The 13,833-nt window shown below is 38.0% G+C and overlaps 1 protein-coding gene across 1 annotated transcript in view; it reads right to left on the reverse strand.

The window, feature by feature from the left end:
• LOC126457197 (Y+L amino acid transporter 2) overlaps positions 1-13,833 on the reverse strand; it is a 319,752-nt gene that overhangs the window by 3,927 nt on the left and 301,992 nt on the right. Inside the window, exons 3-8 of the mRNA XM_050093296.1 lie at positions 11,909-12,134; positions 9,169-9,213; positions 8,951-9,074; positions 8,511-8,711; positions 5,951-6,100; positions 2,739-2,916 (exon numbers count right to left, since the gene is read on the reverse strand). Coding sequence (XP_049949253.1) covers positions 2,739-2,916; positions 5,951-6,100; positions 8,511-8,711; positions 8,951-9,074; positions 9,169-9,213; positions 11,909-12,134 — 924 coding nt within the window. The remainder of the gene's footprint in view (positions 1-2,738; positions 2,917-5,950; positions 6,101-8,510; positions 8,712-8,950; positions 9,075-9,168; positions 9,214-11,908; positions 12,135-13,833) is intronic.

The raw sequence follows: 13,833 nt of genomic DNA on the forward strand, positions 1-13,833 counted from the left end.
TCTTTCATGTGAAACACAAATGACTATTCACATAAAGTATTTTTAGATTTTCAGAAGACTGTTCCTCACAAGCAGCTTCTAATCAAATTGTGTGCCTACGGATCATCATCACAGTGTGCAAGTGGATTTGTTATTTCCTGTCAGAAAGGTCATGGCCCATAGTAACTGCCAGAAAGTCATCAAGTGAAACTGGAGTGATATCTGTCAGTCCCCTAGGGACTGTCTGTTCTTAATGTATATAAATGACTTAGGAGTGTGTCTGAGCAGCCCCCTTAGAATGTTTGCAGTGTTGCTGTCAATTACCATCTGATAAAGTCATCAGAAGATCAAAATCAGTTGCCGAATTATTTAGAAAAGATATCTGTATGGAGTGTATAATGGAAATTGACTCTAAACCATAAAATGTTCTATGTACTCCACATGAGTACTAAAGGGAATCTCTAAGTTCAGTTATATAAAAAATCACATTAATTTAAATGCTGTCAATTCAGCTACATACAAAGGGATTACAATTATGAGCAACTTTAATTGCAACCATCACACTGAAAATGTTGTGGGGAAGGTGAAGAAAAGAGGCATTTTACTGGCAGAACACAACAAATCTACTAAAGAGATGGCCTACATTACACATTTCCATCCTCTTCTGGAGTACTGCTGCGCAGTATAGGATCCTTACCGGGCAGAATTGATGGAGGACATAAGAAAAGTTCAAAGAAGGGCAGCTTATTTTGTATTATTGCAAAATAGAGGGGAGTGTGTCACAGATATGATACGAGAGTTGCAGTGATAATCATTAAAATGAAGATGTTTTTTGTTGCAAAAAGATCTTTTCATGAAATTTCAATCACCAACTTTCTCCTTTGAGTGTGAAAATATTTTGCTGACTCCCACTTAAATAGGCAGAAATGGCCATTGTAATATGAGGGTCATTTTTTAAGCAAAAAATGTCTGTACATCCTATCATATGACGTCCGTTCACAATCGGCTACTCTCGGCCAGTCTCTCACTGTGCTGCCATTATGTTCTACATCTCTGCTGGTGTTGGCTGTATGGTTATACTGCTTTGTTTGTCACCATGTCAATCAGTAATCCTGCTGATTGAGAAGTGCACTCAGTTATTTGGCTCTTAAATGCAAACTAAGTTTGTCCTGCTGAAATTCACTGGCACCTTGTTGGAATTTATGGTGCAGGTGTAATGAATGATGGAAATGTACGTAAGTGGTGTAGGCTGTTTAATGAAAGAAGGACAAATGCTGATCATGATGAACAACCTGGATTGCTTACTGTCATAAATGAAGACTTGACACATATTTCTACAAGTTTCAAGATTAGTAGTTTTTCACATTGTTACTGCCAAACTTCACTACCAAGAACTGTGTGCGAGATGGGTGTCAAAAGTGTTGACAGAAGAACACAAAACAAAGCAACAAAGCAAATGGCACCTTTTTTGACCATTTTGGAGCACTATCACAAGAATGGTGATGAGTTCTTGAGTCACTCTGTGATCACCAATGAGACATGGATTGCGCACTACGACCCAGAGAATAAACATCAATCAAATGAGTGGCATCATGTTAACTACCAATGAAACCATGAAAATTCAGACAAGAACCTTCAATACAGAAAATCATGGCCATGGTCTTCTGCTTGACTTTTTGCCAAGAGGAATGACAGTAAATGCTGAGAGGTACTGTGAAACATTATTAAAGCTTAGGCATACTGTTCAAAATTGTCAGTGAAATACAAATGACTCTATTCACATGAAGTATTTTTAGATTTTCAGAAGACTATTCCTCACAAGCAGCTTCAGAATTTTTTCAGTGTGCACCAGACTCCTGAAGAAGTGTTTGCAATTATCATATCATAGTGATGTTGCCTTTGTAAAACATGTGTTCATGAACAGGGAGATTATGTTGAAACGTGAAAGAACTTTAAACTTTTTTGCATATGAATTACTTTTGAATACATTATGGGAGTGACAGTGATCAATGTGTTACAAATATTTTCTATTAAAAACAGTCTTGATCACAATTTATTTATTAAGGTGACCAGTTTCAACCACTACTGTGGTCATCTTCAGACCATTGAGTAGGAACCTCTTTCTGCTGGTGTAGTGATTCTCCAGCAGAAAGAGGTTCCTACTCAATGGTCTGAAGATGACCACAGCAGTGGTTGAAACTGATCACCTTAATAAATTGTGATCAAGACTGTTTTTAATAGTAAATATCTTTTGCATATGATTTATGAGGAAAAAATGAGGCCTTAGAATTCATATGTAAGTTTTAAAAATGAAGTTAGATCTACAGCTTCTTGAACTACTACAAGAGTTTCTTCATCAGGAGAAAGATGGAAATGAAGTAAGAGAAAATGAAGGAGAGCAGTAGAAACCAAATGAACAAAATTTCACTTAATTATTATAACAGAATACAGGTTTATTTCAGCTTCATTCATGCATCCTCATTCAAATTCAAGGTTAGGACTGACACACCTGTGTATCTTTCCTGTTGCCCAACTGTCTCTTTTCCACGTCAAAGATGGTGCTTCAAAAGTTTAAAAGCTTTAGTTTGAACATGTAACTGATGCAACTGTACTAAAGTTATATGCTCAGTTTCCATCTTCCCATCTGAGTGTATGTCAGCCACACTCCCTTGTTTTTAATATAGTGTCAATATTCATTTTATCTATGTCAAAAGTTTAAGCAGCATTAAAGGTTTTGTACAGACATAATATAATATTACCTGACGCCTTTGCTAGCCAGATAGGCTTGTTCTTCCAGTAGATGAAGATAAGATACATTGGAATTCCAGACACTATGAATGAGAGGCCAATGCTCACTTCCCATGGTTTAACATAACATGGGACTGTGACCAGGAACAAACATATAACAAAGAAAATTATTGGGAAAATTATCTGGACCTGGAAATAAAATATATTTTCATCAATATGTATTCACAGTTATAACACATCTTTATTACACCAACAAACAAAATATCAAAGTTAATAAATAATCTTATCTGTTTTCACAAAAGACTTTACTAAGTGTCAATATATTTTTTAAATGTGTCATCAAATAAAGAAAAGACTTTGCAAATTTCTGCAACTCTAAATAGGAACCAGTAGCCCAACAAACAAAAAATAGAGAAAATTCTGAAGTTTAGTTAACCACAAATGTCTTTTGTTAACATGGAAAGATCTGAAATAAAGAAAGAAAGATGTTAAGAGATATGCCTGAAAGATGGGATGTATTCACATTTTTACCTTAGATTTGAATAACAATAATGGAAATTCATGGATGGAGCAAAATGTAGAATAATGGAAAGGCAACCATTCACCTACTGTGAGCACAGAAGCACAGAAATATGTAACAGAAAACAATTCACATATGCTTTCAAGCTCTTGCCCTTTTTTCTAGCAAACATACACACATTCGCACACACAACCGTACAGACATCAAATGTGCTTCCTGTGGCCACGCAGGCTCCCACAGAATGAACCTCTGTCTTTTTTGCCTTTTTCAATCAACATCTCCAAACTATTGTCCATAACATACTATCCTACATTCAGTACACTGCTCACTTCCTTCACTGTCTCTCCGCAGTACTAGTACCATTAGCACCAGGCTCCTTGTCGACCACTGCAACATCCTTCTACTCCAATATCCCCCATACCCAGCCATGGAACACTACCTTTCCCTACATCCTCCTGATCCCAAACCCACATCTTTCCTAATCCTCCTCGCCAACTGCATTCTGACCCACAATTATTTTACTCTCGAAGGACACATCTACAAAAAAGAAAAAAACAAGATTCTGTCATGGATACTCACGTAACACCACCTCTATACCTACTTATTTATGGCCATCTGGACGAATCCTTCCTATCCATTCAACAACTGCAATCTCTTGTCTGGTTCAGATTCATTGATGACATGTTCAAAATATGGATTCACAGCAAGAACAAACTTTGCTCTTTCCTCCATAACATCAAAACCTACTCGCAAATCTGCTTCACCTGGTCCTTCTCAACTTATCGAGCCACTTCAGATGACTCCATGAATAGCTCTGTCCATATCAAGCAGGCCAACAACCTAAAGTACCTCTACTTTGACATTCCATGTAAAAGACTCCCTTCCTTACAGCCTCACCACCCATGGATGCTGCATCTGCAGTGGAAAGCAGGAGCTGTCAAAATATACCGATAACTTTACCAGAGCCCTTACTGACAGACAATATCTTATCCAGCACAACCATGAACAAATCTCTGATGGTATTTGCTCCTCTACAACCAGTAAACCTATTAACCAGTCACCAACTGGCACTCTTCCAATCTCCCAGTAAAACCCTGGCCTTGAAATGCTGAAGTATATCTTCCACCAGGGCCTCAACTACCTCTTTTCGTGCCCCAAAATGAGGGATATCCTACCTAGTTCACTCAAATTCATATTACACTGCCCATCCAACTTCAGAATATCCTTGTCCATCCCTATTCCAAACCTACTCTCAATCCTGCATGGTGAGTCTCCTATGGTTGACCCAGGTGCAACATCTGTCCCATACCCCCACCCATCACCACCTACTGCAGTCCAGTTCCAGGCATTTCCTACCAAATAGAAGGTAGGGCCACATTTGAAAACAGCCATGTTATATATCAACTATGCAGCAATTACTATAAAGCAATCTATGTGGGCATGTACTGCCTTCTCAGACCACTGTTCCTCACTCCCCCCCCCCCCCTCCTCCCACCCCTACATGCAGGTCATTAGGCCTCTCTCTCTCTCTCTCTCTCTCTCTCTCTCTCTCTCTCTCTCTCTCTCTCTCTCTCTCTCTCTCTCTCTATCTATAACTACTTTTCAAACCTTCTCCCTTGTCTCTCTCCCTTCCCTTTTCTACCTCTTACCCTCACCTTTCTCTCCTTTTCTCCTGCCCCCCCCCCCTCCCCCAGTTTTCTTCCCTCTCTCTGTCTCTCCTTACATCTAGTTATGTTGTTACCTCTATACTCTTTTCATCTCATTGTGTAGCCACAAAGGCATCTGTCCAAAGACCTGCCTCTTTCCTGCCAACCCCTCTTTGCCTCCTTTCCTAAACCCTCCCACCTCCATCATGTCAGGCAGCTGCTTTTATTAAATTCTTAGCATAATCAGTCTTGCATCATGGTCTTGGAAGTGTGCATTCAGGTGTCTGTGTGGTTGTTTGTGTGAATGTGTGTACTTTTCCTAGAAAAATAGCAAGAGCTCAAAAGCTGATGTGAATGCAGTTTCCTGTTACATGTTTCTGTGCTCCAGGCTTTGGTTTGCTGTGAGTGAGTGGTTGTCTTTCCCTTTTGCATCAACTGAAAAAGATACAAAACTATTTTAAATTATCTGATGTGAGTACCTATAAATAATTCATTCCAACAGTAATTTTAATTCATACACTGCCTTCTCACACCACTCTTCCTCTCCCCCATGTGTGCTGCCTCCCCCCCTCCCCTCTCTCTTTCAACCCCTCCCTCCCGAATGTCTAAGACTGTACTACAAAAATATCAGGAAACAATTCATTTAATTGATTTGGGAACGAAAAGATAAAAATTAATTATATGTGAGAAGAAGCACCACAGAATGTCTATATAGCCCACTTCCTTGGAAAATACCTTTATTCACCGTTATCTAGAGAATTGTACGTATCTACTGATGCATTTACTTTACCTACAGTACAAAAAAATCCTGGCACGTATCAACCTAAATATGAGTATAAATTTTTTTATCAGTATGACAACATATTGTTATCATAATAACTTTTGCCTTGCTTAACTAATCCTCACCAACTGTCAGGCTTTTTCCCATCAGCGTAAGAAGAAACTGGCTACTTAGGACCATTTATCATATTTCTATAGGGCATAACAGTTGTAGGTGAATTTGGCAGTCATCTAAATAGCTATTCTACCACATCTTCATTGACAGAAATGTGCGTACCTTGATGGGTCTTTCTGCATCTGGCCACTTGTATCTCAACCAAAGCAACCCTGTTACTGACAATGTGGTAAACAGTGCCTCCACAAAGCTCAAATAATTTATCAGTGAATAAATATCTTCAATGATAAGTAGAACAAGTGTGATGATACACTGTAAAAAAGCAAATAACTATTACAGTATTTGTTTTGAAATCAACAACATTAGGAAATTAAATACTTTCAGATAATTTCAGTTTCTATGAAGCAATTTGTGAAACATGGAGATATTTGCCCAGTGGAAAGTCACTGCACTACAAGAGTAAATATAATTTAAAACAATGTGAATGCTGTTTTCAATTAAAGTTTCTATAACTCTAAGATGCACAGTATTTACTGCATACTCCTAAATTATGAAAACTGCCACTTGAAATTAACTTTCTCATTGCAGTATAGATCAAAATTTCAGATTCTGACTTACTGGTTGTGATATTTGCCTGCTACAGGGTTATTAATTTTCAAAGATACTACACACTAAAGAGCCAAAGAAACTGGTACACCTGCCTTATATCGCGTAGGGTCCCCGCGATGATGTGGCATGGATTCGACTAATGTCTGAAGTAGAGCTAGAGGGAACTGACACCATCAATCCTGCAGGGGTGTCCATAAATCTGTAAGAGTATGAGGGGATGGAGATCTCTCTCGAACAGCATGTTGCTAGGCATCCCAGATATGCTCAATAATGTTCATGTCTGGGGAGTTTGGTGACCATTGGAAATGTTTATCACTCTGTAGCAATTCTGCACATGTGGGGTGTCACATTGTGCTGCTGGAATTGCCCAAGTCCGACAGAATTCACAATGGACATGAATGGATGCAAGTTATCAGACAGGATGCTTACGTACATGTCATCTGTCAGAGTTGTATCTAGACATATCAGGTGTCACATATCACTCCAACTCCACACGCCCCACACCATTACAAAGCCTTCACCATCTTGAACAGTCCCCTGCTGACATGCAGGGTCCAAGGATTCATGAGGTTGTCTCCGTACCTGTACACATCCATCTGCTCAATACAATTTGAAACAAGACTCATCTGACCAGGCAACATGTTTTTAGTCATCAACAGTCCAATGTCAGTGTTGGTGGGCCCAGGAAAGGCATAAAGCTTTTTGTTGTGCAGTCATCAAGGGTACACAAGTGGGCCTTTAGCTCTGAAAGCCCATATCAATGACTTTTCATTGAATGGTTCACAAGCTGACACTTGTTCATGGTCCAGTGCTGAAATCTGCAGCAATTCGTGGAAGGGTTGAACTTCTGTCATGTTTAATGATTCTCTTCAGTCGTCATTGGTCCCATTCTTGCAGGATCTTGTTTTACCAGATACCTGATATTCACGGTACACTCATGAAGTGGTCATATGGGAAAATCCCCACTTCATCGCTACCTTGGAGATGCTGTGTCCCACCGCTCATACGACAACTATAACACCATATTAAACTCACTTAAATCTTGATAACCTGCTACTGTAGCAGCAGTAACCGATCTAACAACTGTGCCAGATACTTGATGTCTTATATAGGTGGTCCCACCATAGTGCCATATTCTGCATGTCTACATCTCTGTATTTGAATACGCCTGCCTATACCAGTTTCTTTGACACTTCAGTGTATATGCCTACATGTAAATATGATATTTAAAGAATTACAACAAAAACAACACATATTGTGAGATCAGGGACATTCAAGATAACAGTAACTAAAGAAAATAAACACAGAAAATTGTGTTCATTTTACATTCCGTTTCAGTTTTTTACAAAAGGCCTAACACCCATGGATTTCAAATAATAAATATGTCATGGTTATAGCTTACATGAAAAATGTATCTAGTTTTATTAAGTGCTCACAAGTTAATAGATGAGATCCTTCCCTTTAGGATACACATGTGAGAGAATCAACTGCTGTTCTATGTTATGAGGCTGCTTGTAGAAATTTTAAACACAAAAGACCATAAAACAGGTTAAACAAAAGAGAGGAAGGAAGAAGGGACGTTTGGGGTGGGTAAAAAATGTAGGGGAAGACAGAAACTGGAATGCATCCAACAAACAGCTGAAGATGTTGGGTGCATGTGCTACCCTGAAATGAAGATATTGGCACAAGGGACAATTTTGTAGCATGCTACATCAAACCAGTCACAGGACTGACAAACAATAATTAAATAAGTAAATAAATCAGTAAGGTCAGTACAGAAGGAGCATAAATGTGAACTGACTGGAGTAAATCCATTGTGGCCCTTTTTGTAACCACAACACCACCTACATTGATTTACAAAAACAAAATAGAACCAAAATCTAGGTAAGGAGATGTTTTCACTATGGCTGTTTGTGACTGTGAGTCAAGGACCTTAACCACTGTACCATTTTGCTTGGTGCATCAAAAGCAGTCTTAACTGGTGATTTTCAATCATGTTCAATGTCACTTGTAAGAAGTGGGTGTGATATATGTGTTTCTGAGCTTCCAGATTGTTTCCAAAATGCAACCACTTAATTATTTCTACATACTAATAATATATTACTTCACTTACCAGAAAGACCAGTGATGGCACAGGAGTAAACTGATCGATATGAATCAGAGCTATTGCTTTAGGAAGATGACCTTGGCGAGCTCCAACAAAGAATAATCGAGCTGATGCAAATATTGCCCCATTAAGTGCTCCAAATGTTGAACAAGCCACAAAGAAGGGCATAGTCCAGGACATCACACCAAGCAGTTTGTCACCAAATGTCTGTAAACAAAAGAAAATCACTCCATGACAGTTTTTTAGTACTCTTAAGTATGACTCTTACGATTTCAACTGTTACTATCATCATCACAAAAGTATTCACATTATTATAATTTATATTTACTGAACTGCTATTCTACAACAATTGACAGAATATGCTTTTTTCCTTTGTTTTGATATTTTAAAGAAAAAGGGAGGCATTATGCGAAAATTTGATTTGTTTCTTTATCAAGCATACTTACCACAGCTACTGCTGTTGATGACAGTAGTTCATCCTTTGACAGGACTACAAAATATGCAATATTTGCCAAAACATATATTGTTGTCACTAGTGGCATGGAAATTGCTATTGCTCTGGGAAGGTTCCTAAAATATAATTTTAAAAGACAGTAAGTACAGAACATATCCACAGCATATCATCAAACTGTATTAGTAATATTCATTTTAATTTAAATCTTACTTGTAAGGCTCCTTCAGTTCTTCTGTTACAAAATTCAAGTAGTTCCTAGAACAAGAAAGAGCAAGTACTTACTGTATTTGCTTTTCACAATTCCTTACATCCAGTTATTTTCAAATTAGAATAGTGAATGAACAATAATTAACTGGGCATGTAAAACATGAAACAGTAAACAGAACATACTGCGTGCAAGAAGATGACAAGGTATTTAATATCAAAATCCTTGAATAAGCTTAAGGAGAGGGGGTGGAGATAATTCCTGTAGGATTTTCAGATTGCTATGAACTACTTTCAGAATAACAACAAAACAAAGACCTGTAAAATTAGATTTATGGAATCTTAGATTTATGAACTTGCTAGTTGGCATCAAACAAAAAGTATGAAGCCTTAAAGCTAGTTAGCCAAATTTTATGATGCCGATTTTGTATTTCTGGTGACTGTTACCAGGAAAAGAGAATGAAATACTACCAATTTGTAACATTAACGCATGTCCAAATGAAAGACAATTTTATGGCTTTTCAACATTTATATAGATTTTCCAGCTTATGCACCGTACTGCAAACAAAGAATGCAACAAAATAAAAGTACACTATGAAATATATCATCTAATGACTGTACAAGGGGCCGCATTATGACACATACTAACAAGCAAGTTCCCAGTAGCATCGTAAGGCAAATTCCCTTGTTCCTGTCACAGCTGTATACCTTAAGTCTCCACTATTCAGGCAAATGTTTGCTAGTGGAGAAGTTGTTATTAAAATCACTCCCAGATTTTTGCAATCCATCCTAAGTTGAGTGACTGAGACCCTAGATTGCTGCAAAAAATTCATAAATCCTTCTGAAAAGTCTGAGTCTTTTTAAAGGCAAGCTTTTACTCCCAGCACAATCACATTAGATATCACTTTATTATTACTGACAGCTGATATGTTGCCATAAATTGCGATAATCCAACCACATTACATCACACAAACCATCTACCTACAGTTCTACGAACAATTAGTGAACCATGGAAAATTTGTTCAATAGCAAAGGTTGGGGTATGCCACTTCTCTAATACAATTTTATCCAGACTGCACTGGGTATTACTTTTCTATTGCCATAAATACTCTAAAAGGCAAATATGAATGTTAAGTATTTCATGAGGTTCAGCTAGCCATCAACTAATGTGATGGTCTTGTCCAGCTGAAAGGAATGGAAGGGATATTTGGGTTTAGAATCATGTTGTTGAATAGACCACAGGGACATGGATGTGAATGAAGATCACCCACATCCTTTTCAGAAGAACCATCACAGCATTTGCTATAACAGATTTACAGAAATCATGGAAAACCTAAATACAGACATTGGATGGGGATTTGAAATTAATTCCTTTTAAAACTGTGTAGTGCCATAACCACTGTACCAGTCTTTTCCACTTCTTCACCTAATTGCATCTTTTAGCATCTGTAGGTAATGTGGATTTGACAGTTCCTGCTAACACTGTCCGACATGATGACTAGATTCAGCTTACTTGTTGTATGACAACATGCATGCAATGAACATCACAAATTTAGTTAAATCTGTGAAATGACAATGAAGTAAAATATTGTGTCATAACATAACAAAATTACATTTAGTATGTACAAGCATGTTCTATGATTATTCTAATTCACTGTGGATTATTCTCCATTGTGAATTTTACCTTGTAGCCCCCCCCCCCCCCCCCCAAATCCTCCAAAGCTCCCCTTTCTCCCTTGCACTTTTAACCTTGGCAATCCCATCACATTTTCCATAACATTGATTACCAAAGAGGAATACTTTCTGCAAACCCTAAAAAAGTTAATAAGCAAAACAAAATTCATTAATTGTTGTCGACTTAACAGCATACTTTCTAAAGAATTACTGAATTGTAAGTTTGGTCTAGAACCTGAAAATAAGTTTTAACACACACTTAGCAATATCAAAGCATTTTCAATAACATGTATACTACCAAGCTAGGCACACTTGTGGTCACTACAAAAAATATAAAAAGGAAAGTTTGTTCATTTTTGTTGACTTTTACTCAAATCAAACTTTTTAAACAGATTTTGACATATAATGAAGGTCCTGAACTTGAAAATATTGAATAACATTCATTGTGAAAAGCGATATTTACTACTTAGGCTTAAATTTTTATGTTCAGTTTAACTGAAAATTTTGAAACACTATAGGAATATAGCAAAAGAATTGATGAAAAAGAATAAATTTTTTTTCAATATTTTAAAATATAAAGTAACTGACTAGATGACAATATTTTCAAAAGATGGACGTAAATAACCCCCTCAGTACCGCAAGGGTTAAAACCAATGCTGGACAGTGGTATGAACACACGCACTTCGTGCACTGTTTAATGCAGTGTACAAAGAAACTCAATGGTCTCTCAAGTAATGAACTACTGTTTATGTTGGTTAATGACAAATAAATAAATAAATAAAAACTTCATTTAAAGCCAGTCTAACAAATACAGATCACTGACAATGTTGCATAAACTGCATATCAACTTATCTAAGGCAATGATTCCTCTAAAGCTGCAGATATCACACACACTAAAATGATATATAACATTCAGCTTTGTGAAAAATTGAATCTTTCAACAAGAAAAGAACAGTACAATAATATTAGGGAAACTAAAATGTCTAATACAATCTGTAAGTAACGTCAATGCACAAACTTCATGGCACAATATTGCTACACTATATACTGACATAATATTAAAATAGCATACCATCCAGAATATGAGAATAAGCCCGAGTAAAAGGAAAGTGCAATGTATCCAGGCTCAAGATTGGTGTCAACCATTGGATTGCTAATATTTTCAGTATGACCAGTGGCCAGCATCCACAATCCAGCAAGTATTATGATGACTAGAGCAAGGATCTTGGTGCCTGTAAAGATATCTTGAACTCTTGTTGCCCATTTCACATTGTAGCAGTTTATGACAGTCAGCAAACCTGAAACAAAATTGAAATATGACATTAAAGAGGCAGTTTTCTCTCTTAGAGCACATTATCTATCGACTCTCTCTCTCTCCACCTCCACACGCCCACACAGAAAGGGGGGATGGAGGGGGGGGTGGGGAGAGGGAGAGAGAGAGAGAGAGAGAGAGAGAGAGAGAGAGAGAGAGAGAGAGAGAGATCCCTCGCACCTAAAAAGCAAAACAATTACAGTTAATCATAGTGTGAATGCCATAAGATTTTGATATGAGGTCAGAAGAAATACTTGACAGAAAAAGTGAAGCACCCAGAACACATGGTTGGGTGTCAGTATTTTTGTACAGGTATACACCACTGACAGGTATGTAAATGATTATAACTGTGATTCCACATGACATAGAACACCCAATGGAGTGTATTTGTGAGGTCCTTGTTTAATGTTGTTACCAGGCTGGGTAAGGTATGTAAGGCTGCGCACGGTGTCAGATTTTGAGTAACAACTGTGAAGGGGACAGAGTTGTTGCATACTTGTATGAGACAGCATTATCACCACTTGACAGAGTTCGAAAAGTTTGTCATTATGGGTCTCCATTTGGCTGGCTGGTTAATCGTGTGATACACAGATTTTCAACCAAATCTGACCACCAGAAGGAAGGATTGCTGTACTGTATACAAAGCACATGATAACCCTTTCACATTGGCACTCAGCATCTGAAAACAAGTAATAGACTCCTTGCAACCTCCCTGGGTCATCTGGCACCATTGTTCAGAGACTGGAGGCACCCAGACTATGGAATTACCATTCCATGTATAGACTGTATTAACACCTCAACAGCTGCATTTGGAGTGGTGCCATTATTGGGAAGCATGCACTACTGATGAATGGCATCGCACTGTGTTCAGTAATGAGTTGAAGTTCCACACTATCATCAATGACCATCATTGGCGAGTACAGTGGTCACCTGGGTACAGGTCTCATTTGTGTTTTGGACAGGCACAGGGGTGTTACTCCTGGAATCATGGTGTGAGGAGCCACTGGTTATGACTTCAAGTCACAGCTAGCTGTGATTGAGGGATCTCTGATGGCACAATAGTATATCATCAAGGATACCCCGCATCCTTATGTGTTACCTCTCATGCGACAGGATTGTAGTACCATTTTTCAACAGCACAATGTTTGTCTACATTTGACATGTGTCTCTCTGTACTGTTTGCCTGAAGCTGAGGTACTCCTGTGGCCAGCAATATAACCAGATCTGTTTCCGATAGAAGGTATATGGAACCAGCTTGGATGTCACATCTGTCCCGGTTCCACTATCCAGGACATCAGGACTAGCTACAACAGTTGTGGGTCAGCTTCCCTCAGGAGAGGATACAATGCCTTTATGGCACCCTTCCCACCTGAATCAGAGCATGCATCTGGGACAGAGTGGATGCAAAGTCATACTCATAAAGGGGCTCATACTGTCAAATTCTTTGTAACTGACTTGATTTTGTGATCACTGAAATACCGTCACATACTGCCTCAACCCATGAAGTTTCATTTCATTCATTTCATCATCCACTTCTGAGTGCTTCACTTTTTGTGGAAAGCAATGTACTTTTACTTTTCTTGACCACTAATAGAATGTAATGCAGAAAGCAGGGGAATAAAGCTCTGTACAGCACAAATAGTGCTGTAAGATGATAGGTGATGCTGAGAAACAATTTTTATCTA

Source organism: Schistocerca serialis, chromosome 2 (genome assembly GCF_023864345.2).
Source record: "Schistocerca serialis cubense isolate TAMUIC-IGC-003099 chromosome 2, iqSchSeri2.2, whole genome shotgun sequence".
Taxonomy (NCBI): Eukaryota; Metazoa; Arthropoda; class Insecta; order Orthoptera; family Acrididae; genus Schistocerca; species Schistocerca serialis.